The sequence below is a fragment of the Haemaphysalis longicornis genome, unplaced genomic scaffold (genome assembly GCF_048455015.1).
Source record: "Haemaphysalis longicornis isolate Haplotype H1 unplaced genomic scaffold, Haemaphysalis longicornis Haplotype H1 scaffold_1, whole genome shotgun sequence".
Taxonomy (NCBI): Eukaryota; Metazoa; Arthropoda; class Arachnida; order Ixodida; family Ixodidae; genus Haemaphysalis; species Haemaphysalis longicornis.
Genome location: NW_027526203.1, coordinates 347,107,020 through 347,131,898, shown reverse-complemented (window position 1 = coordinate 347,131,898; position 24,879 = coordinate 347,107,020). Strand labels below are relative to the sequence as shown.

The 24,879-nt window shown below is 45.2% G+C and overlaps 3 protein-coding genes and 1 long non-coding RNA gene across 6 annotated transcripts in view; 2 read left to right on the top strand and 2 right to left on the bottom strand.

Annotated features, from left to right (window-relative positions):
* Sardh (Sarcosine dehydrogenase) overlaps positions 1–13,121 on the bottom strand; it is a 163,259-nt gene extending 150,138 nt beyond the window's left edge. The window contains exons 1-6 of one of the 3 annotated variants that reach the window (XM_077685360.1): positions 12,698–13,121; positions 12,035–12,232; positions 7,968–8,081; positions 2,469–2,647; positions 335–514; positions 150–273 (exon numbers count right to left, since the gene is read on the bottom strand). In XM_077685360.1, coding sequence (XP_077541486.1) covers positions 150–273; positions 335–514; positions 2,469–2,647; positions 7,968–8,081; positions 12,035–12,197 — 760 coding nt within the window. In that variant the 5' untranslated portion in view covers positions 12,198–12,232; positions 12,698–13,121. Of the gene's footprint in view, positions 1–149; positions 274–334; positions 515–2,468; positions 2,648–7,967; positions 8,082–12,034; positions 12,436–12,697 lie in introns of those variants that run through there. The other 2 variants (XM_077685376.1, XM_077685368.1) reach the window with 2 other exon arrangements.
* Positions 12,436–13,731, top strand: LOC144153709 (uncharacterized). The gene is made up of 2 exons (XR_013319356.1): positions 12,436–12,609; positions 13,447–13,731. It is a non-coding gene; the product is annotated as an uncharacterized LOC144153709 (long non-coding RNA).
* Hel25e (ATP-dependent RNA helicase 25E) lies at positions 13,718–21,327 on the bottom strand. Its single transcript, XM_077685389.1, has 9 exons — positions 21,224–21,327; positions 20,689–20,896; positions 20,456–20,583; positions 19,349–19,625; positions 16,202–16,320; positions 14,649–14,890; positions 14,430–14,574; positions 14,205–14,352; positions 13,718–14,128 (listed from the first exon to the last, which is right to left on the bottom strand). Exons 2-9 carry the CDS (start codon positions 20,879–20,881, stop codon positions 14,115–14,117), a joined length of 1,266 nt encoding a protein of 421 aa, XP_077541515.1. The 5' UTR covers positions 20,882–20,896; positions 21,224–21,327; the 3' UTR covers positions 13,718–14,114.
* A 145-nt stretch (positions 21,328–21,472) lies between these two features.
* Positions 21,473–22,129, top strand: LOC144153680 (uncharacterized). The gene is made up of 2 exons (XM_077685346.1): positions 21,473–21,628; positions 21,787–22,129. The coding sequence occupies exons 1-2, from the start codon at positions 21,514–21,516 to the stop codon at positions 21,942–21,944; spliced, it is 273 nt and encodes a 90-aa protein (XP_077541472.1). The 5' UTR covers positions 21,473–21,513; the 3' UTR covers positions 21,945–22,129.
* The last annotated feature ends 2,750 nt before the right edge of the window (positions 22,130–24,879 follow it).

Below are 24,879 nucleotides of genomic sequence, written 5' to 3'. Positions count from 1 at the left end.
TCAGCTCCATCCATGGAAGATTGCACTCTGCCCAACACTAACTGCAGCATCAGCATATCCAGTGCTGTACCTTGCAGATGCCAGAAGGAAAGACGCTTGGACATTGGACACCACCAGAGGTGATTAGAAGTGGCAAAAGTTATTCGCACCTGTGCAGTTGACCAGGGCTTTTGTGCGGACTGTTCCAGCTGCAGTCTGAACCCCTGCCACCCGCCTGGTGCCAAAGTCATCCACTTGTGTTTCCACACCCACTACGGGGCATTTTTCGAGCACCTGCAAGCAGCCCTTTATGGCAACTCCTTTCTCTTTGCCAAGCTGAATCAAAACTGCTGACCTTTGCCCCCTTGGCTGTGGCTGCCCTGGCGAGTGCTGTGCAGAACCCAGCTGGGTCAACAGTGCCATCACCAGGGCTGTACAGGGTTCCATACAGGTCATCCACGTTCATCAGTGGGTACAATTTCTTGGTCTCTGCTGGGCTCAGGACGTGCGACTCAATTCCAAAGGCCTTCCCGATCTGAAGCAGAATAAACAGAGCAGAGGGCTAAGTTCTGCCTTCAGTCTTTCAGTGGCTCCAACAGCACCAGTTTTATAAAATGCATATTCTGAAGCCCAAGTTAACCTTGTCTTGAACCAATCTTTATTCGGTTTGCTGTAACTCCATTCATTTTGCCCGAGGAAAGAAATTTTGCACATCTTTAATAACTGGTCCCTCAGTATTCCACAAAAAAAGATAAATATAGTGCGAAATGTGCACCCATCTTTCTGCTCACCCAAAACACCAGTTTGTCCACAAAAAGAGAAAAAAGAGAAAAGAAAAAAGAGAAAAAAGAGGCTTCCGGTGCAACTTTACTAACAGAATTCAGGTTACTGCTAACGTTGGCTGCACAAAAACTACGGCAGTATTAGCAATGCACAGCTTCTAAACTTTGGGATGCATTGAATATTTTTACAAAATACATTAAAGAAATCTTTTGATGAACGCACTGATGAATTCTGTCCAAACACCTTACGTCTGGATTTTTAAAAAACTGTGTCCTTACTAACCTTACGGTTCAAAGAAGTAATGATTCAAAACAATATGGTAAGGATATTGATGCAACATGACATGGAAGAATGCAAGGGCATGAAGCACACGAATCTGTTGGTTCCACCTACCAATAAAAAAAATCAGAGGATTGTCCCATGAAGTGAACCCGTATTTAGTGCGAGTGTACTACTTTCTCTCCGTTCTACCACTGCTCACCTAATGATTTTCTAACTGCTTGCCTAATTATCTTACAAGCACGATAGCACATGATCCTGCCTGCGATGCCGCACACCAACTCTTCCGGATGGTGCGCGTTTTCCTGCTTTCTTGCTCTGCCTAATTCTAGCTCCCAACGTGATTATATTATAGCAAGGTTAAACTGCTAATTGCATGTAGAATCTCAAAGCTGGAATTGATGACTGTTACACCCATACAAAGCCCTCACAGCTGTACAATGTGCATACAGACAGGCTGAAAAGGCCTAGAAGCAGCGGTACTGAACTACTGGCCTTGCCACGAGCAATTCATTTTCCTCAGAAACGATTAGGTCCAGTGGCATTTCCAAAATAAGGCATACTTCTGCATTTTCGCTCTGAAGGGACTGAAGGATTAGTTCTGTACGTGCCGCTTATTTCAAATTTGTAAATGTGAAGACAAGCTGCATGAGCCCACACAATTTTTTTTGCGCTATGGTCATGTTCCTTTTCAATGCAAGGAAGTCAACGAGAATCAGTCACTTTAATGTTCTACATTACTCGATGCAAATGCACCTACACTATGTCTGGAATCAAACCATCCAAACGTTTTGCCACGGCACAAAAATGTCTCACCACCACCACCACCACCATCATCTCTACATCCATTGTAGGTCAAAGGCCTCTGCCATAGATATCCAACCACTCTTCCCCAGTGCCGCCCAAGTCCGTTCTTCGCCTCCCAGGTTTCTTGAGTTGTATTCATCTCCCCCATCAGGTTCCTGGTCTTCCCTTTGTCAAGCCCTGTCTCTTGGTAGTTACTCTGTCACCCTCGTGGTCCATTGGTTGTCTATAAATGCCCAGCCCAAGTCTATTTCTTTTCCTTCATTTGAACTATGAAAATTTGTTTTCTGACCCAAGACGCATAGTTTGCTGTCCCTATCATTACTCCTGTCATCCCGCATTCCATGGCTTGTTAAGCTGCCCTAAGTTCTCTTTCCAAAGGTCTAGTAAGGCACCAAGTTCTAGCAAAGGTCTAGTCCAAAGGACTAAAGGTCCAAAGGTCTAGTAAAGGCACCAAGTTTGTGCCCCATGTCATCGCCGGCATATGCATCGGTTGTATGCCATTCTTGTCAGTGATGGAGGTAGCTTACCATTCGTTACTGTTTGCATATTTTTTAATAAAAGTAAACTGTCTTGCGTTAAATTGCCAGCAAACAGAAGACCTCAATGGTGTAGCTACTCACCGTCATCAGCCTTTTGTACTCATCAAGGCGCTCTTTGGAATTGGCAATGAAGAGGCCACCATTGTTGATAAACCCTGGGTGGACGCCAGTCTCCGCTTCCAAAACATTCATTAGCAGGTGTCGAGTATGATTCAAAATTTGAATATCCGTGTCATTTGGTCGCAGCCTCCATATCAGACCTGTATGTGAATTGATTCAGAAATAAAACTCAAGGGCCAAAATAAATGCATGTTCAACAGAGAACTCTTTGAGTCATAATGCATGCATTTCTACAACTTATTTTCTGTAAAACCTTGTAGACAGTGCTCGACTGATGTCTTTGTTAACAGGCAGCTTCAAAGCAAATAATAATAAAAAAATTAATATAGATTTTCAATGCTTCCAAGATCTGTCATGCAAATGTTTGAGCATTTATCCCAACGTCCTGTACTCCACATAGAGATATGGTCCTTTGCTCTGGAGTAAAACACGACACTACACTATATCCAGACCCTGAACAACTTTGACGCCAACCAGGTTATATCTCACAAAAAATTTGCCACCGGCCGAATAATTCTGATTACAAAATGAGCTTGAAGCACAGCACAATAAACCACAATAAAAAGAAGAAAGTATTGGATACGTAAAGCTTGGGATTGGTCCAAACACCAACCAAAAATGTTGCCACAGGCTGATTTAGAGAATAGAAATGCTCTCCATTTCATTGATAGCTCACAAAAAACTTCCCTGGAAACAAGTGTTGCCTGTGCATGCTTAATTGAAGGCCAACTGCACTCAAACTTTCAACCTTTTGAGAAAGTTATTTCCATACAGTCTGCCTAAAAGGACTGCGACATACAAAATATGACAGCTGAAATACCACAGTGCAAATGGCCATAAAAAATCGGCGATTTTGAAACCAAAATTGACAAGAGTGTGGCCATGATGGGCAGGCTGAGGTGACATTCCAGCCGGCCCAACCGGTGAGCAAGTGGCCACACGCGGCCAGCCAGCCAACCTGCGCGCAACGCTTCGCCCTCACTGCAACCCTGGGGGAAGCGCGCCCAGTGGAGCTCAACCGGTTCTCCTGGCTGGCCGTAGGAAAAACTGCAGGACCGGCCGCAATGTCACTTCCACTGCATGGCTGTTTGCGCAATCCGCAGGCAGGTGCAGCTTCGCCTGCGACGGAGCTATTTTAACCGTTTATAACTAATTAACAACGCATTTTATGGAGCTAACAGTCATGCCCCAGCTGCTTTGGTGGCACGTACTGAACGTTCAAAGTAAATTTGGCCAAAGTGAAATTCGATTGCAGTTGCCCCCCCCCCCCCCCTTCCCCTTTCCCCAAAAATGAATGGATTTCCCGTGCCCAAGCTAAACTTGGCCCATAAGGTGCACCGTAGTGGAGGTCCATGGATTAATTTTGACCGCCTGGGGATCTTTAGCGTGCTCCGAAATCTCAACACATGGGCATTTTCGCCTTTTGCCTCCATCTGAAAAGCGGCCGCGGCGGCCAGGATCAAACCTGTGTCCTTGGGCTCAGCAGCGCAACGCCCCAGCCGCTGAGCCACCGTGCCGGGTCCTAATATGAAATGGTTCATACAGATGCATGAAAGTCTTCCTAACGGTCTAGTTTGCTCACTTCAAAATATATCCCTGCTGCACTTTAAAAAATAAAACATTAACAACAACAACTCATTTAATATGTGAAAGCCCAGCCACCTTAGCCGTGTGAACCATGAAAGTCATGTTTTATGTGGCCTGGAGAAAACTTCTGCTCGAAAAACAAATTTTTAATAACTGCACACACAAATTTCTTCCTTTTTATGTTTCATGGTAAGAAAACAGAGAGCAATACCCCTTATTTTCGTGATAAATGCAGCGGTCGGAACCCGATACTGCAAGGTTTATGTCAAGCTCTTTAAAGACATTTTTACTGCTTGTTTGCAGGGATCAATACTGACAGCGGGCTACTGGCTGTGCAACAGGATAATATCTTGTGTTTAACGACATTTGGTAGTGGTACCTGCTGTAGCCGAAACTGTCGAAAATCGTGTACCACCTCTTGGCTCGCACACTACTTTGGCTTTGCTGCCTTTGGCACGTAAATGGTGCCAAAATCTCCCCTTCACAGCTCTTCTGCCGGGTGAGCAGCAGTTGCCAACCCATGCAGCATCGAACCGCGTAAAGCAAAAATATAGGTTTGTACGCATTTTGAACGACTCAACAGAGCCAATGGAGGTTTCGCAGTGATGGAAAAATGGCTGCCATGCTCACCGTAACTGCTGGTTAAAAACAACCGCCCTCGAAGGAGCACCAGCACTACTGCACACCCAGCGGTGGTGGCAGAACTATGGAGGCCGCAATACTAAGAAACCACGCGTAGGAACTGAGCAACCTTAAAGCTTCGCAAATCCCACTCAAGGTGGGCATGGCGTGAAGATTCTCACTTAAAACCCATCACTGCATGGGCCCTTCCCCACCCACTGTGGTGGCTCAGTGGCTATGGCGTTGTGCTGCTGAGCACAAATACACGGGTTCGATTCCCAACCACAGCTACCGCTTTTCTGATGAAGGCGAAAAGCAAAAACGCCCGTGTGTTCGAGATTTCGGCACACGTTAAACGCAGTTTCTTTTTTTTGCCTGAGCAATAATGCAGTGGAACTTATTATCAGGTACCTTGCTAAAATGTTGTCAATAAACGATTTTCTTCACAATATAAGGTGCGTACGTGTTAGCATGAAATGAATCGGCCAGACCCCAGTGCTGTGATCCTATGTGATGTATTTTACAACTCAAAAGTTTACCTTCGTTAGATAACAATGCATTTTTCAGACTACATATTGTTTTCTACTCTTGGCAATCCATTTAGCCCCTGCTTTATTCTTGGATGCACTACACTGTCCCAGCCTGTGATAAGGCTGTGCACAGGAATAAATTAAAAGAATAAAATGTAGATAACGTCACTTCTGCTACACTTTTTCGCAATCCACAAGGAGGACTAAGGGCCTCCTTCCAAGTTTTCTTTCCTCTGCTCAAAAGAATACTGCTTGCCCTGGCATCAGGGGCAGGGGGGAATGCTCCCCCATAGAGCTTCGCATTGGACGACACTAACAGATTCTCCCGAATTACACACTGAACTGTGCCCCCCTACCCCCCCTAAGCCATTCAAGGCCTCCTCACCACCTCACACTGCCCCTCCCACCCCCAACACAGCTGGGCCACAAGCACTACTGCACACAAATAAAATTAAGTGTTTAAATATTACACCAAAGGTCACAGACATGATGCACCTGCTCAGACACACCCTGAAATCCTGAAATATCCTCAATAATGCTTACAGGTTTCAAAAAGAATCAAATCATAATTTATTTTTTCTTCCTAGGAGTGCTCAAGTGAGTGTCCATTTTATATTTCTTCCATTATCTAAACACAGTCATAATTTCTCAAGTCTACAAATAATGGAGCAACAATGAGCCCAGAAGAGGAAGGCTAGCACTAACCCTCCAGTGCTGCTTTGAGTCTGTGTTTGTCCAAAACTGGATAAAAATGTTGGGTGACATCCAATCATGCTCTATTACGTATCTGCAAACTCTGTGGCACTCTTTATTTCAAAATTGCTTTATTTAAGGGCACAGGGTAATCCCTATAATTCCCCTGCATTTTTGGCCATTTTGAGGTACATTTTTTCTCGGCATCTAATAAAGGTACTATCTACATAATGTATAGATAATTTTCTTTCAAATTTTGTGCTCTTTTAACTATGGTAGAATTAGAAAAATCCATCAGGAATTCAATTTTTTTTTTTTTGGCTGTTAGTACCTAAATTTTTGCATTATTTTAGTATTAAAAGTTGTGTAATATTTTCAATTCTAGTACAGTAGGTGTGACAAGTTATGTAGACGACAGAAGAAAAAAAATTAGCTCATTGTCCTGGAAGATATAGGAAGTAATGGTACTTATGTAATAAAAAACTGTTTTGAGATAATTGAGTTTAAAGTAAAAAAAGAGGTGAAAACCAATACTTTTTTTGCCAAAAACACCACTAGAGCCAGCACCAGCACCAGCTTCGTAATCACCGTCGAAGTCATTTTTTTGCTTTTCAGCCTGTCGTCTGTCCTTCCTCGCCTATTTTGTGCACCATCGTACAGCTCTGTTCGCAAAGTATTTTCGCTTGTGGTCACTCTCTTTCAGCCACTTGATGGTGGTGTTGTGCCCATGTTTTGATCCGAATGATTTCCAAATGCTGGCTCGCGCGTTGCTATCATCATTGAATGAAAGAACAGCATCCAATGTTGCAATCTTGAGTGTGTGAAGCCTAAAAAAGACGTTCTTTCGTGCGCGGCTCCGAAGGACAAATGTGGAAAAAACGTGCAACAGCATCTTTGGATTGCCCTCGCTGAAAAATCAGCTTTGCAATGGTTGCTAAGCAATTTCTTAATACAGCTGGTTCCAGAAAAGCATTTTGATCTGGAATTGAAAGTTTCTTGATGAAAAAAATGACAATAAACACGGGGAACATTTTTAAGGAGGATGTGGTCACTTACTACTTGCTTACGGAAAAACTGTTTTTGAGCAAGAAATATGACTTTCTAAGAAAAGTGTGAATATGGAAAATGTGCCCAAGGAACTGAACTTCCCTATTGCGAAGAAAAAAAATCATTTTTTTTTAAATTTCGCCTAACCCTGTTATTGTTCCAACTTCCATGTGAAAGTCTCGAAAACAGCAGCTCTAAATAAATTCAAAATTAGCGTTTTATGCATCGAAGCAGCACCTGGGCTACAAGGTGCACCATTGCCAAGGGCTACTGATTAGTTTGAACCTACTGAAGATATTCAGTGCAGGCTGAAGCCTCGACACACGGGCATTTCCATCATTGCTCTATTAGAGAAACAGCGGCTGCCACCAAAAATATTGTGCGCCATAGTGCAACACCTTAGTCACTGAGCCAGCCTAATCACAGTTTGCATGCGCAGTACCACCAAAGCATTACGTGGTATTCATTTTTGCAAGAAACAATGTCAATGCTTGGCTGCAGCACAAGCAAAAATGCCTATAAAAATTTTGAACAAAACATCTGAATACCAAACATATATTTGTAAATATATCACTAGATACTTGTATTTGACATTAAAAATTTTGCAGCATTCATAACAACGCTGTGTACCTTTCACATGCACCCTAACTGCAGTATTCCAACTTTCATTGTTTGCCCCTACTGTACAAGGATGGATCTTTGCATTAACACTGCCCTTACCACTCAACACAGCTGCTTTAAGGTATCTTATGATTGTATTGCATTGATTGGTCTGACTCCTTACTGCTTTTAACATTTACTGCCATTACCACTCAAAACAGCTGCTTTAAAGGTATCCTATAATTGTATTGCATTGAGTGGTCTGACTCCTTACTGCCACGTTTACATGGCCACCCCTCAAGCAATTCTCCAATGAGGGCCTTTGACTAACCAATAAACAAATATAAAAAAAACAACTGTTTAAAATTCCAGATGAACAAACCTGCTGTGTGCCACGTTGTTCCTGCTGTTAAATTGTCCTTCTCAAGTAGCACAATGTTAGTGCAACCCTGTTTGACAAGATGATAAAGTGTGCTGCAGCCAATGATACCACCACCTGATGAGAAAAAAGAAGCACATTACTGACAGGAAGTACGAGAACAGTTCACCAAATGCTCAGAAATGTTATACTTGTTCAGGGAAAAAAAAAAAAAAAGTAAGGTCAAAGTTTACCTTGTGACCATGTTTGCACATTTTGATATTTCCATCAGACTGAACGTAGAAGTGCAGTAAGATACACCATGTGTCTGCCACACTCTAAAGAAGACGACTAAATAGGTTGTAACTGCCTATAGCAAACAGTGGTGAGATTTTCTATCATTCGCCACGAACGTGGTCAACTTTAGACCCACCTGAAACCAAGATTTGTGTACAATACTGGCTTGCCTTGTCTGGCTCAATACAGCAGAGCCCACATTTGCGCCCAATATTCAGACAGGAAGTGTATTAGCAAAAGTGCTCACATCAATGATAAATATCACTCAATGGCATGGGCAAGGTGTTGATGTGCAAGGCTTAAACACCTTCGAAAATTGCTACCACCCGATATAGCAGCACTTCTATAATTGTATATTCTAAGGTAGAGGAAGCAAAACCTCCTCTGACCTCGGGAAATGCCTCTTAAATTAAAACTCACTTCAATAAATAAAATTCAATAAAATAAAACTGCTTCATGGGATATGGGGGGTATGTGTGAGCTCGGACAAGTGTCTAATTCGTTTTTTAAAGCTTAATTTTAGCCTTTTTATTACTAACAAAGACTGACCACTAAAATAGGACCCCTTGTTATTCCCTACAACTTAAAACAGGGTCTAAGATAACTATCCCGGTCAAAACAAAACTGTAGCAAGAGCTGAAATAACACCAAACAACACCCTGAAATAACACCAAGTAGACAATTAAAAAAAAAAGGACGAACTGGGCAACACCAGAAATATAGAGAACAGAAAGCACCAGCGAAATGCACAACAGAAAGACAAGTAGTACCTGAATCTTGTACCCACTTAAAAATCACCCCAATACTTCTTTTGCTTTTCACTCATAGGGAGCATTACAGAACAATCTAGTGTGCTTGTAACTGTAAAGTAAATAAACCTTCTCTTCTGAGAGTTATACCCATCACTTGTGCTATGATTTCTCAATGCTCTGTAGCCATTTGAATTGATTGTGCCATTACAATACCACTATACTTGGACTGGTGTGAATTTGTAATTTGCAAGCCATTTACGGTCTCTCCTGACAAGTAAAAACTCAGCTACATGGTATTTTTTGATGGCTCCAGGAATCTAAGCATAGCCAGGCTGCTGCAAAAGCATTAAACGATAATGCAGCCGTACGATTCAATAACCTTAGCTTAAACATTACATGTCTGGTATTTTGATTTTTTTTAAATTACATGGGAAGTTAGAGAACCATCTCGTCTGCCCTTTCCCTTTGTCCTCACCTATGCTTGCACATGGCAGTTGAAGAAGTTAAAACAAACCAACTAGCCTGTTAAAGAGTGCTGTTAACTGAGGCCACCAATTTCCATGTTACAACGTCTGCCAAGTTACAACGTCCAAGTTACAAACTGCCAAGTTACAACGTCATCAACCAGGGCTAAAAGGGAGCTGGCATTACATTTGCCTACAAACCATAAATCACAAAGGGGAACTACCTATGATATTACTGCAGCCATTTTCCAACAAAGCTTTAGTAGTGTAGTAAAAATACAAGCAATCAAGTATACAAGTTTGGAGAGCAACTTAAGACATAAGAAAAGTGGGGCTTCACTGAGAAGTAGATGTGTGTGCATCACAAGTATAGTGATAGCACTGGAATATGACAGCAATGTAAAGACAACTGTTACTATCTAAGAAAATATTTAGCACTACAAATTTTAGCACTATGGCACAAAATGTGAAGGCACATTGGTGGAGCCTTTAAAGGCTCATGTTCAAAGACATTACCACATGTGCTTGCAAAAGTACACAAGCAAAGCACTTGGCAAAACCTCTCCACAACAGTGAAACAATGTTATGGCAATTTCTATAACTGAACACAGGATGACACAGCTAACCAAGGACGAATTTGTCTTTGGTATCCTTTGAACAGAATATAATTTCATATTTTTGCCATCAAAAATTTCTGAAATATATACAATGTGGCATCTGGACACCACCGTGTCCGAACTTGAGCAACTATGGATGGTTTGCCACTAACCTTAGACTTTAGTGGAAAACTGATTTTGGGCCACGGGGACTGGAAAAACGGCATGCAAAGTTAAAGGCAGACATGCAACTGAAGCTCTCCAAAGGAGACGACTAAAAATGGGAACTCCTACCATAGAAAGCTTGGCAGATAAAATGAGAGGGAACCGGCCCACTCGTCGCAAAAGGTGGGGGGGTCAACTTTTAAGTCCAGCCTTGACTTTCACTCCCATATATAGGTGATATGAAGACTAACAAAACGAAAGTTACCCAGCTTGACAATCATCGTTTGTCAGCAGGCATGAAAACAAAAGATCAAAATACAAAAAAGCGAAAACACAGAACAAAATCGCAATCCCAATACAGCACTGTCACTTAATTACCAAAAATTTAAAAAATGTATTAGAAAAAACAACGGGCAAACTAAATCTAATATAAAAAGCTCACGTAATTAGCTGCACAGAGAAAAAAAAATAAGATACGCTGTATGGCTGGCGCGTTCTTCGAAGGCGACAAAAGAAACATTAAGGATGGTGAATTGAAGGAGGAGTGTAAGAATGTTTACGCATAAGATGAGAATTATACAAGCTTCTGTACTCTTTCGTTTGAACATGATAGACGAAAAACGTAAATTGTGACGAGTTGGCCGAGTGTCCAGTTGCCCTATGTTACGAGTTTCCCTAGTGCGAGATGGCCTATGACGACTTGTCCTATGTGACGAATTCACCTATGACGAGTTGGCTGCGACGAGTTCACTTTTGACGAGTTCTCCTAGACCCAAAATGAGAGAAAGACTGCAACAAGGACACTCTTGTTTGTGTTTACTTTTGTGCCCAGTTAATGAGCTGAACAATTTTTGTGAATATATATTTCTGAGTATCCTCTGTGCAACATGATGCCTGGCTCTATACCTATAAACAAACTACAAATTGTGGTCACTGAAAAGTAATGCACCTAAAGTACACTGCACATGATACACATGCTAAATGTGAAATCTCAGAAGCCATTGACTACATTGCCTAATGGGTAATCACACTGGCAATTGGGATGAATTTTTTATTTGTTATGCAGCACGTTATCTTTGCTTCCCTGCACGGCTCACGCAGATCAACTCCCTCCATTGCAGGGCACTGTGCCTGGTTCCACCAATGCTCGACTTTACTGATGACAGGATTTTTTCTGTTCCAGGACGAGTGATGCGATGGAGCCCAACTGTTTCGCTGGGTGATGTACAATTGGTTCCTTTGTGCGGAAATTGTCCTCTCTTTGACAAGACCCAAATTGGGCAGTAGAAAACACCATGGGAAACCCCAGATTCTGCCCGACACTGCTCTGCTCCTGTGGATTTAGTCCGAGTTTGCTTTGGCAGATTGTTTGCCGCCCTAGACAAACTAGGGAAATTTTCTCCAGCTTTTTAGGGTACATTCATTCCATATCTATAAAGTCTGACAGTACTATTAGTATTAACGGCAACCGACTGACCACTCACAACTAAACTGCGCTATTTTCCGGCTTTCTTGGCTATGGTGTGAAAAGGGCAAGAACAGTTCAGTGTTTCTTAAAATTGTATGTTTACGTGCTGCATGCGTACAATTCTCTACGATATTAACAGTCTATTGCTAGACAATAATGTTCCTGAAAGAAATCTGATTCTGCTTTTTTTAAAACAGCAGCTTTCTTCTCGGGAACAGGAAGCACTTGCTGCTCCGCAACATTCTGCTTTGTACACAGCTAAGCCCAGTCTTAGTGCAGTGTAACTACGATCGTAATACTCGGTGCCACCACACTTTGCGAACACAGGTTTGCGGTGCTTTAGCCTTACCAATGATGACGACATCAGCAGAGGCAGGGACCGAAGTTGGGATCTCAACCTTTTTTCGTTCAAGGGTTTCGTACGGCACGGCGTTCAATATCTTCGACGAAAGGTACCTTGCTCCGAAGATCCGAGAGATGAGTTGTTTCTTCAGTACCATGGTAATGGCCATCTCGCACGGAGCACTGTCGATGCAGCAGCTCTCCCCTATCGTATTTAGACATTTACGTAAACACAACCAACACAATCGCAGTGCTTCTCAGTCAATTTACGACAGGGAATGTGTAGATATATTTCCGTAGCCTAGCTTGCGAGGTGATGCTCTCCAAAAAGATCGAGCTAAACTAGCAACTAAGGACAAACACCTGCTGTACAGCAAACCAAACTCGCCGCGCTCGCTGCCTGCGAGCAAAGGAGCAAAACCATTGTTAGCAGCCTGCCGAGGACGAGCTACCTACGACTCACCTGGCAAACCGGAACTAGCGAAATCGTAGCTGGGTAAAAATCAGTTGCTGCGCTACACAATTACACATTCCACCAAAGCGGTTTACGGCGCTCCAACGGGAATCTGCTGCTTTTACCAGGTTGGTGTAACACTTGCCTCAGCTGTAGAAAGGCGTTGGTCCGTATGTGTGATTTGTGCGCACTGAAGGTCAAGTTAACTTAACTTACCTGACTATTGGCGTATCGTTCCTAGGTTCTAGCAGACCAACAATCTGGGCCAAACGCGCCACGGGCACAGCAAGCTAGCGGCGCTCGACGAGAGCAAAAGCGGCCATGCTAGCCGCAAACTGAAGAACACTCGCCGTTCACTCGCGTCGCGAAGCTTGCGTGCAACGAATTCAAGAGAGCGGAGTGCCAAGATAGATTATGCTGCGCGATAACATCACAACATAGGAGAGCGACTCGAACGGCTCCGGGTTTCGACTTTTTCTTGCTGTACGATTGACTTGCACCCGGAGACTGATACCATGGAGGAAAGATGACTGATACGCAGACGCTAGTTTTGGCCGCCAAGGGCAGCACGCAAGAGCATCCTTACGCTTCCGCTTGATAAGCTATGAAGTAGAAATTCTGCGAAGCGTTTTGAGTCCACCTGCAACATACCGTCAGGCAAATAGCCGCTTGTTTGACGAACTTCCCTATAGGGTGGTGGGGGAGGCTCAGAATATCTATGTTCAATTCAGCGATACCCTGAATTCCCGGTACTAAATCACCACTCGCATCTGCCCCAGGGAACGTACGTTGTCGGCCATTAAACTTGCGCTAACTTTACCGTCCTACGCAATTGTACAAACCGCGGTACTAACCTACCAGATATCCCACTGGGAGCACCGACGAGTTCAGCTGAATACTAACTGCTAAAAACGAGCTGCGCAGAGAAATTGAAAATTTAGGCCTGATGGATGCCATCTATGCAGGAAAATGGAAAAACGACCAGTGGAAGAACCAGCTCTCCAGGAGGTCTCTAAAAGCCCAGTCGCCGCATGCCCAACTCGCAAGTTCAAGGACAACAAAGAAGCTACAGCCAACAACCAGCAAGAGGTCAAAGGCCAAAGCAAAGAAACGCGTGCATCTAAGTGACACCACATCGCAATAGCCATGTTTCCGCAATAATGAAGACACAGAACGCGCATCTAAGCGACACCACATTGCAATAGCCATGTTTCCGCAATAATAAAGACACAGTACTGTACTTACAGCAATTTATTGTGCCAAACTGTACTTCGTCAATTACACAAAAACATGTACCAAACTGTACTTTGTCAGTTTCACAAACAAAAATGTAATGTACTTTAAATGTAACTGTACTTCGTCAATTTCAGAGGAACAAATGTAGCAGCTGTACTTAGTTTCGCAAAAGAACAAATGGGATGGCAATTGGCAATGATAGGTTTGCTGCCAACTGCACAAACAGTAATGAATTTTTTTAACCGTTATTTTAGTCACGGTTCTGAAAAAAAAAAAGTATGGCGATGAGCAGGAATGATACAGCAAGTTTCTACACCGGACATATACAGCTCCTGTGATGACACGTAACGATGAAATGACTTGAAGGCTGTTCCATGCTGCTCCAAACTCTTGAAAATTAGCGACCTTCAACTGGAAAAAGAAAAATAGGTTAAGACAATGACCTTTCACTTAAAAACACAACGAAGAGACAAAAGCAAGCACATACTGTAAGATGAAATGTCAATTTCATCGGGCAGCTCCGAGATGTTCACATCAAACCGATCTTGCACCTCGTTGAGGGTTTTTGCATCGTTCTCGTCCGACACAAAGGTCACAGCCAGGCCCTTGGTTCCAAAACGGCCAGCTCGGGCAACCTAGAAGAGGAGTGAAGTCAGGCCCGCCCACAATGCGCACACAGCCAAGGGGGGACTTTCCACGCAGCTACACTCACCCGATGAAGGTAGGTGTCGGAATCCTCGGGCATGTCATAGTTGAACACGATGTTCACACGCTCGATGTCCATTCCCCGGCCGAACAAGTTGGTGGCCACAAGAATCCTCTTCTGGAAGTCCTTGAATTGCTGATAGCGTGACAATCTGCAAAAGAAGGGGGCACACAGAGTGTAAGGGTCAGCGCTTAGCAGCAGGGGCGGGAGAGAGCACCAACGAACCTCTCCTCCTGAGTCATGGCCCGGTGGATGGCGATGGCAGGGAAGTTCTGCTCCACCAGTAGCTGGGCAAGAGCCATGCAGCGCTGGACAGTCTTGACAAAGATGACCACCTGGTTGAACTCGAGGAGGTCGAGCAGCTCGAACAGCTTGCGGTTCTTCTCGTTGTCCTTCAGTTTGACGTAGTACTGCTGCAGGCCGTGGAGGGTCAACTTGGCCTCGTCATCCACGTACACCTCCATGGGCTGCACGAAAGGACGGCCTTACCACACTCCCCGCCCCCGTGTGGCAGCCCACATTACAAGGCAAGGAATCTAGGCCGCCCAGCTGCCCGACCCCCATCAACACTAGCTCTGGCAGAAAGCATTCAACATAGCCAGAAAAAAAAAAAAAAAAAAAAAAAAAAAAAAAGCTTCTCGCACTGCACTGCAATGAGCATTACACAATCCCCTCTTGGTTCAGCTCAACACATGCAGTGCATGCACCATCCCCAAACCAAGATCACTGCCTAGTTGCTTGTCAAAACATTTTACAACTCCCAAAACAAAATATAGCTATGCTAAACAATTACGCAGAGGACTCACTCCCGCAAAGCTTGATTACGAGTCGTGAAATACAATGCGTGCATTTTTAAACGATGCTGACCAGAGAATGCCCTCCCTCCCACGGTAATATGCATAACCAGAAAAAAATCAATAAAAACGGGAAACCCAAAAGCGGTTCCAATTCTGTTAGTGCCCTCGTGGGGTACCATCCACCGAGAACCGGAGTCCTCCGGTGCAGCCTGGGAAGGCGCAGCCACAGCACCAGCAGCCCCCGGCACAGCTCCCGAGCACGGAGACGGCAGCAGCCTGGAGGCCACACGCAAGCTTTCCACCGATGCAGCACCGTCGGGATGCCCCGATGTCTTCAGTGATCAAAGTGTCCTGGCTCACAGCACTCGCAGGGCGCATGCAGCCGAGTGTCCATGTACGACGCACAACGATGCAAACCACCAGCAAAGACCGCGAGCACTCGACTAACGCGCTCCTTGGACGAGTGAACGGCGGGATAACAGCGGCGGAAGGGGGTGTGGGACCTACCCTGCGACGAGCTTGAAGGACGGCTAGCTATCCTGAGCACCCATGGAAGACAGGCGGCGCTTGGAGTGGCGAACGGCAGGGGGACACAGGGCAGACGGCGGCTCAGTAATGGCTCACACGATCTCGTTCAAGCGACTTGGTTGCAATGTTCAGCTCCCTTCATCTCCCCAATTGTGGAAGTACGAGGAAAGCTAAAACCTGGCTCACGGACGCTCCCCTAGACATAGACGTCTGATTTGGCGTGACAACTCGTGATGCGATCGAAATTTGCCGAAAGTTGACATTCCTTTTAATGTGCTCTCGCTTGGCTCTGACATAACCTTGCTAACTGCCACGACCTAGGACGTGCTCTTCGCAAGTTAACGACGGCTGTCGGACAATGTGGAACCAACTGGCGGAGGACCGCCTTGCAGCAGACGCCTCGGGAATGGACGGTAGAAGGATGGGGAGGAATGGTGTGGAGGGAGTAATTACGTCTTGCATAAACTTGAGGCACACAGGTCTGATATCCTTGCCCAGTGTCGCACTGAACATCATGACCTGCTTCTCGTGAGGAGTGTTGCGAAAGATCTCCTGGACATCTCGACGCATGTCTGAAATGAAACAAGAAGGCATTTACTAACAAACCAGCACACTAAACACTTGAATTCATGACAAGTGGTCCCACCACAAATTTCCCCAAAATCTGCACACAGCGGCCACTTCATGTTAATACAAACACATTAGGCGCACAATGTTTTAAAAGGACATTAGGTGCTCTTGTGGCAGTACTGTGCAGTGGAACCAATGCAATCCTGTGACAATTAGCAGAAATCTATTGCTTAATTTTTGAGTAACAGCAGAGGTAAAAACCTCATGCGTCGCGTGCACCTGCTGCTCTAACTACTGCAATGTCACAGTGGTCTGAAATGCGTTTCTATGCCGCTACCTCAAAGTTGCGATTACAGTTGATATGGCTCATTCCCGCACAGGTAAGCTGGCAATCCGCTCAATTCAGCCCTCCAAACTTGCCAGCTGCTTCCTGTAACACCTTCAAGTGCACTTTTCACGCTGCAAAATGACAATTCAGCCATAAAATACCCAGACTCACTTTGTAACATAATAAGCCTAGGCACAACTCACTTTATTTCCCCTTAAAATGAACAGCGTTGCATTGTTAGGGGGAAAGAGGCAAGAAAAACATCCCTGCCAAGAAGAAAATGTTAGTGCACATTAACAATATTTATGCATGCAGGTGCTGTAGCAGAAGCCAGTAATTGGAGGAAACAGGGGAAAAAAAAGCAGGCTGATGATAGCGGCAAAAGTGCATGAGCGCTGGTGATGTCATGCACAGTAGGTAACACCTTGCCATCCTCCCCAAGCAGACAGCCAGCACAGTAACCTATTCACCATCACCACGAATGCAGCAAGGTCGCCAAGACGCAAAGAGAAAAACAGGGTGGTGCCAACTTGATTCCTTTGTGCTGCGCGAAGCCCACTGTGCTACAGGCATGGGCTGTGGCCACACGTCGACATCCTCAGTGGTCTTGTTAAAGAACCAAGTCTTCAGTGGGTGGATTCACTATCTGTGGCACAGGCTCAGCTATATCACGCGATTAAGTGTCCAAAATGTAATCAAATCATTCCTCATTTGGGAACATGCTAATTGTCAGTTTTATGCTTATCAAGACCAGCTTATAGCCAGCCTGGATCGCACCAACAAAGGAAGTGCACCACTGCTCCTGACAGTGTAGTGGCCACGAGGACTGTCGACGCATGAATGGCCGCAGTCCAGGGGGTCAAGTTAGCGCTTCCAGCTTATGAAATGTCCCTTCAGCAGTAAGTCAAACCTCCAATATTCGAAGCAACGAATTTTCGCTGTCCGTGAAAGACCGCTTTTTCTGTGCACGTGCTGCACTCCGAGTCAGGAGCCTGGCACCATGCGAGCATCGACTCGCAATTACCGGCCGTGCACCTGCAGCGAGAAAAACTCCGCAAGTTGCCTGTCGCTTTTCCAAGGCATCTACATTTGCACTGGTGACATGCTGAAATTTTGAGGAATGGCTGGCCTCCACACGAACCTCGTTAAGTAATGGTTCAGTTACACCTTGCTGCAACGGTTGTGCATGGGGTCGGACACAGGTTGCAACCCTGCCTATTGGTGAGAAAACTGCGACCTACTAGTCAACTTTCACTATTAAGCTGTTTGAGAGCTATAAAACCCATTCAACAGAGACATTACAAGGACACTTCAGAATTCGTGTAATTGCTGAATGTGTCCTATAACTGAATTCTCGCCCTTTGTCTATCTCTCCATTACTAAAACTTGGCCCCTTCCCGTATTTTAATCACCCAGAAAAGATATTAACGAAAACATTGCAACTTGTCATCAGCATGCTCACATAACTCTTGTCCCACAACACCCACTATATCCACCTTTGGTCGGCTAGTTATGCATACTCAGATCACATCAGAGGCCCCCAGATTTGAATCCCACCAAGACCCAAATCTACGCAGAGTTCTTTTTACATCCAACGACTCAACTTTGCTTAGCTTCCCCGGAGAAATTTGGTATCTATGTGAGCACCCTTTCACCTGTTTCAATTCATTGGGCCATTGGTCACTTCGTGTGCCAAGGGCACAGCATTTTTGACCTACCGAGTTACCCGATGCTTGAGAATTAAAATCAAGGAAGTCACCGTCGTTGATGCATGGCCATGTCTCCAGACACTTAGCGCAGTCAGCGTTGTGCAGTGCAAGGGGACTTTTGCCTTGTTCTGTGCATCATCGACATCATTTAGTGCTGATGAGCTATTGCATGGAGCCAAAGAAACCACTGCATTCATGCTGCCACCTGTGGCGACTGTGACAGCTATCTGCTTGAATGGACAAGATGGTGCTGCGACCACAATTCATGTCATCAGCGCTTGTGCATACTCCCCATAGCCAACTCGTACCATGGTTAACTGCCCATCTTGGTGGGAAAAAAAAAAAAAAAAAAAACGAAATGGCAGACGCGTTTGCTTTTTGAGCGTTTTTTCAATAAGATGAATCCACACCAACTAGCCCACCTTCGTTTTTTTCCCCAAGGAATCATGCAACCCCAACCACCAGCAACATGCAACAAATGCTGTTGAAGTGGCGTGACAACCAATTGGCAAGCTTAAAAATGTGCTAAGAAATGTGATAAAAACGCAAACAGAACCACTGCGACAGGCATTGAGCACGTTTACAAGAACTGCACTGCCTCACACAAAGCAGAAATATTAGCCATTGAAAGAGAAGCAGTACACTGAACAAGCAAGTGGCAATGCCGAGGCCAGGCAATGCTAAATGCCTGCACAGTGGCCTGCAACTGCGGTAGAGCGGTGCCCAAACTACTACCAGACAAAAGGGGGAAGCAGCAGGGTAAAGATTTCCTACGGCATCCTCTGCACCTAGAACACAAGTTGGGCAGCTTACACCCCAAACACTTAGTTCGTCGAGTTTGGTGAACCCAACTCAGTTCAACCAACACTTCCACCAGCACGTGCCCCCACTCAATGCTTGCAATAGTGCAACTGCACTTGCAGCCTCCACCACTCCGGTGCACAATACTGGGCAAAACGCTGCCGCCCCTCCCTGCGGTGTTCTTTAACGTACCCAGTTGCTCGAGCATCTTGTCGCACTCGTCCAGCACAAAGTGCTTGATGTTCTTCAGCTGCAGCTTGCGGGAACGGACGAGGGCCAGCACGCGACCAGGCGTGCCCACCACCACGTGGGGGCAGCTGGTCTTCAGCACCTTCTCGTCATTGGTGATGTTCATGCCGCCAAAGAACACCCCAACCCGCACCGCTGGCAGGTACTTGGAGAAGCGCTCGTATTCCTTAGAGATCTGGAAGGCCAGCTCACGTGTGTGGCACATCACCAGCACGGACACCTGCAAGGCAGCACAGGCACGTCAAAAGGGCCCCCAAAAGAAAAACAGTGCGTGGGCTGCAGGATACTGCCACCGAAGCATCGCTTCAAAGCCTTAGACGCCTCATGCGATGGTGGCTGTACCCTTTGCAGCGGGTCGCCGCGTCTCACACGGCGGAGCCAAAAAAGAAAAGCAAGAAAGAAAACACAGTTTCCACATTATGTGCGGCGCAGAGCACCGTGAGACCACCAGTGACGGGTAAAAAAACCCAGCGTTGCTCACACCGAATGGCTGCAAAAGCCCGCATGCTGTGCACAACTATCTAACAAAAGGCAGTGGCATGAACATACACACATACAAAAAAAGAGCACTCTCTGCACAGCTCCATAGGGCATGGCAAGAAAACTGCCAGATCTCATTCACATCCCTTCGCTGTCCATGGCTTACCAGAATGCCGACTGCTCCCACAACCTAAGTGAGCACGACACTGGGTTGTTGAGGTAAGGGGATTTGGCACCAGAAACTAAAGAAAAGCACCATAAACAGAAAAACCAAAACGCAGACAAAAAACATCGTTAGGCTTCAAATTGAATGCCCTGCCAGGCAGTGTGGGTGCATGCAATCAGCCCTTCATGAATCTTAACATAGCAAAGATGACCCTTCAGGCACAGCATGTGTACAAACCACACCCTGTGCATGAAGTGCTCAACAGATCAAATCTTAACACTGCAGAAAAAGGCGACATGTGGCAACAGTCGCATAATTGCAGTAACCGGCAAGTGCAAAGCGTGATGGGTTCGTCAACTTGACATTCCCTCCTGTTTGCATGCAGACTTCAGGATGTGTAATACCTGGCCTTCAACCGGATCGAGCTGCTGCAAGGTAGCCAGGACGAACACGGCAGTCTTTCCCATGCCAGACTTTGCCTGGCAAAGGATGTCCATACCAAGGATGGCTTGAGGTATGCATTCGTGTTGCACTGCAAGCAGAACAGTCAAGAGTGAGCCGACACCACCACCCTTGGTGACGCGTTTAAGAGGGTACAGGACAGTATTAAACATGCGGCAATGCAAATGACAGTCACCTTCGGAAGGGTGTTCAAAACCGCAGTCTACAATGGCGCGCAAAAGTTCGGGCTTGAGCAGGAAGTCTCGGAACCCAGAGCTGTGGATGGAAACATAGCCTCCGGTGGGTTTCTTCACTTCAGGCAACGTTTCTCCGGGAGCCTGCTCCTGCTCTTCCTCGTCCTCGTAGTCCAACAGGTCGTTGTCAGCCATGGCGTTTCTTTGTGCCTGCAGAGAGAGACCGTAAACAATGAACGCCCACATGCGTGTCACGCACTTCTTCCCCGTCTACAAGAACAAAGACACCTGACAAAAATACCCACTTCAGCCGCAATTACCACTCCTTTACAACGCAAAACTAAAAAAATACGTGCTCGCCTTTTTAGATTTGGTAAGGCCGTCTTGTACACCACTAAAGACCCTCAAATCAAACGCTACACTACTAACTACCAGAAAATAAATGCATTTACATAGTAACAGGGTTCATATTTCCTTATTGCAACAAGTTTAGTTAATCGCTGTGGTCACTATAACGAGGATTCATGCGATACTCACACAAACGACCGAAGCCAGATTTCACAAACACAAAATGGCGCTAAAGCCGTCACTTTGCTTTGCTTGTTGTATCCTAGCGGCCGTCAACGGTAACATAGGCTGCAACCACGCAGTAAATAATAAAATAACACTAAAGTTCAAACCTATTAACTACAATTTATAACCAAAATTATTAACAAAATATTATCAAAGTTATGTGTTGCCAGTTGTTTTTATAAATAAATATACAGATTGGTAAAATTTATTATGCGGCCCTACTTAAAATCATTGCGTCACTGCATCTGCGCAAGATGGCGCGAGGAAATGATGCCCCCATGGAGGTAGATGCAGCGAACCCAGGTTCGGATAACAACAATGACGAGGAAAATGCGGATTCGAGTGACGTAGAGCAACTTTATGCTGAAGGTTCGTGAGTAGTTTCAACGCTTGAGGTTTCTGTGTTCTAAAGAGCGCGTTTAATCCGCGCTTCAGCGTTGTTTGTGGCATTGTCAGTTTGGGGCGCACAGTCCAGCCGTGTCAGTACTCTCTTATTGCTCTTTAATATTTTTTTTTTATATTCGCAGAGTACGAGGCCCTCAGCACAGCCATGGATGAAATAAATGCCTGCCTGGATGTTCTTGAGAGGAAAAACAACGAGCTGTTCCTCCAGATGCGCAAACTGCTTGATGAACACAAGAAGGGAAATGGGACCGACACAACTGGCGATGGTGCTGCGGATTAAACGGAAAGTGGCACGAAATTGTGCAAAGCCTACGACGCCACTCACATTCCATTTTATATACCATTGTCCGCCGAGAGCAACTGCTAGAGCCCCACTGCCTGGGTTCCAGCGGCTCCTATTAGCCGTCACGTGACTGTTCCGTATTCCGAACCTGCTGACGGAATAAAATGTTTTCTTTTCTTTCACCAGACTGCCAGATCCTTGTACCGTGTGCGGTTTCTTGCAAGATGTATGAATGGGTTACAATTAATTTTAACGAGTCATGTCACTGTTCAACCGGATTCGTAATATCTGGATATTGTCAATTGTGGTAGCGTGGAACCTGCGTACAGTAATACAGTAAATGCCATCATTCAACCTTTAAATTCTGAGTGACAGCAACATTAGCAAACAACAGCTTAGTTAAATTCGCCTTACATTGCCTTTATTTTTTTCAGTGTACCTTTGTTTTGCTCACGGCTATTTTGGGGCTACTGCCCAGCAGTGCACTCCCAGATGCACGCTAGTGTGCAGAAACTTTATCTCGAGGAGTGTAGGAAAGATAAAGCTGGATGCATCCTTTGTCACTCTAACTGTGGCGGTTAATTATGTGATACACCTTTCTGTTCTCCAACTGTTGGTAGCCGTGTCAGAGAAAGTAGCAGTGTAGTTGATTGTGGGAAGTAGATACGCTGGCCGTAATGTTTGTAATGTGTGGTGGTGACAATTGTTGTGCTTATCAAGTGCTGGGGACAAAGGGGAATATGTGTACCAAAGGCCTGAAATCATAGAGTGCAAACAGAGGGGCAAACTAAAACAAACAAGAAATTCTACTCTTATTTTTGTTCATGACTGCTTCATTCACAATTATGTTGGAATTACCATAACCCTTTGGTTTTCCTAACATGTGGCCTCATCGTAGGGTTTGTAGCGCCATCGCACCACATTCGGGGAAAGCCAAGCCAAGGCTTCTTCAGCCTTCGCGAGCATGTATCCTGTGACGTCACCTACCTGCACCATCTTATCTAGCTTACGTTGCCAGGCACTGTGTGACATAAGAGTGGATCCCTGTGCACTGCATAATTCTTGGCAATGAAGTGGAGGAGGCTGCTTGCAGAGGATTACAGTTGGAAATGTAAGGAAGATTTTCTTTACAAAGCACGGGGCCATAGCACCAGCGAAGGAGCTTGCTTTAAAAGAACAAAACCACCTCTGCTCTCATCTGGAAACCCAGCACCCGTTTCTGCACCGCATAGGTTCTGGCCTGAGAATGAGGCTGCCAGTGTGGATTCCATGTCTGCCTGAGACTCTACCATCGGTTTTGTCTCGATGCAGCACTCCCGAATTCCTATCGCCATCGCCCCAGTCAAACTACAAATCTTTATTGTGACAATTTGGGATTGCCATCCGGGAATAATTGAGCACATCTTGCTAGAGTGTCTGACATACAATCAGGAGAGAAACCACCATGCTAGAGCGAACTCTAAGGATAATCACAGCAAGAGATTAGGGGGCCTCGACTGTGGTTGTATATCCTTAAAACCCCTTGGACTGTGGCCGTCTTTATCATCTCCTCGGAAAGTGGTAGACACATTATTTGGTTATTTGCATGACATCGGTGTCACCGAGACGATTTATAACTTATCCTCATCCTGTGAGCCCATTCAGACTTTCACGTCACTGACTCAAAGCTACACGTTAACTTTTTTGCTCCTCTCTCGTCCGCCCTACATCCTCCGGGGCCTTTATTTCCTCCCCCATCCCTGCAGAGTAGCATGTAGGTTACAACATGGTGGCAGACCTCTCTACTTTCCTCTTAATAAAGAGCCCTCTTTCTCTCTCTCCACGTGTGTGAAGGGCCAAGGCTGGGACTAATGGCTACACAAACCTGGCAAAAACTCCAGTCCTCACCCTTGGTTTCACCCAGTGGGGGTGGAGTGTTTGACGTGGCAGAGTCGAATATCCGGTGACGGCTTGCAAGTATCTCTCTCTCTCTCTCTCTCAAATACATAAACTGCTTTGGAGAGGCCCTCAGAGGGGGCTGCAGTAGGGTGAGAGAGCCTCTGTAGTTCTTATTTCGGTCATTTTTATAGTTCAGTATTGTGGATATGGTGGGAGCAAGCTAGTCCGTGGGGTACAGTTAATTCATCAGCTGATGTGAGGGTCACAGTTTGGTTCTACATTTTGTTTTGATTAAATTTTCCATATATTGTATCCAAGTGAGGCCAGTGGGGCCTTTGACTGTGTTGCCATGGATAGTTTTCTTTATTTGATGGTGTCAGTTATTGTGTGAGAACGGTATTTTCTACAAACATTACGGCTTGAGGCTTTAATTCAGTTGGAGACATATGTGCAGAGCTTTCATTTTAAGTGCTGGTCAGGTTTTGGCTTGCAAAATTATTCACGAAGCAAGCTTGGAATTTTGCTGCGAAGCTTTTCACGACAAAGCATTTCGGCAGGAGGCAGAGTGAGGTCGTGTAGTGTAGAAAACATCTCGAAAATTAGTTCAGGGTGAATTTTGCAAGTGGTGAACAAATTCAACCACAAACGGGAACAGCGCAACACAGATGAAACAGAAGAAGAAAGTGACAATCACGAGCGCTGACTTAGAACTGACATTGTTTTTCGGCATGTCACATATATATACGCTGGCAGTAAAAAATACAAGAAAAGCAGAAATAACATGAATGCTGGAGATATTACCCAACCGGTCGTCAAGCTGCACCGACGCCGTATGCCACAAACACGTGCTGAACTATCTGTGGGACAGAAAATTAATCTCTTTCTCACACATTTTTCTTTTCAGCGCTCTATTTCTGTGGCTTCAATAATTTATCTAGTTATTTTATCTTTGTGTTTTGCAATGACTTGTGTTTTTTGAAAGATTCGGGCGCAGCCGCGGCAATCCCGACAGTGGACACCTAAGTGGCCGCTACTCGCCTTATGTGCGTTACAG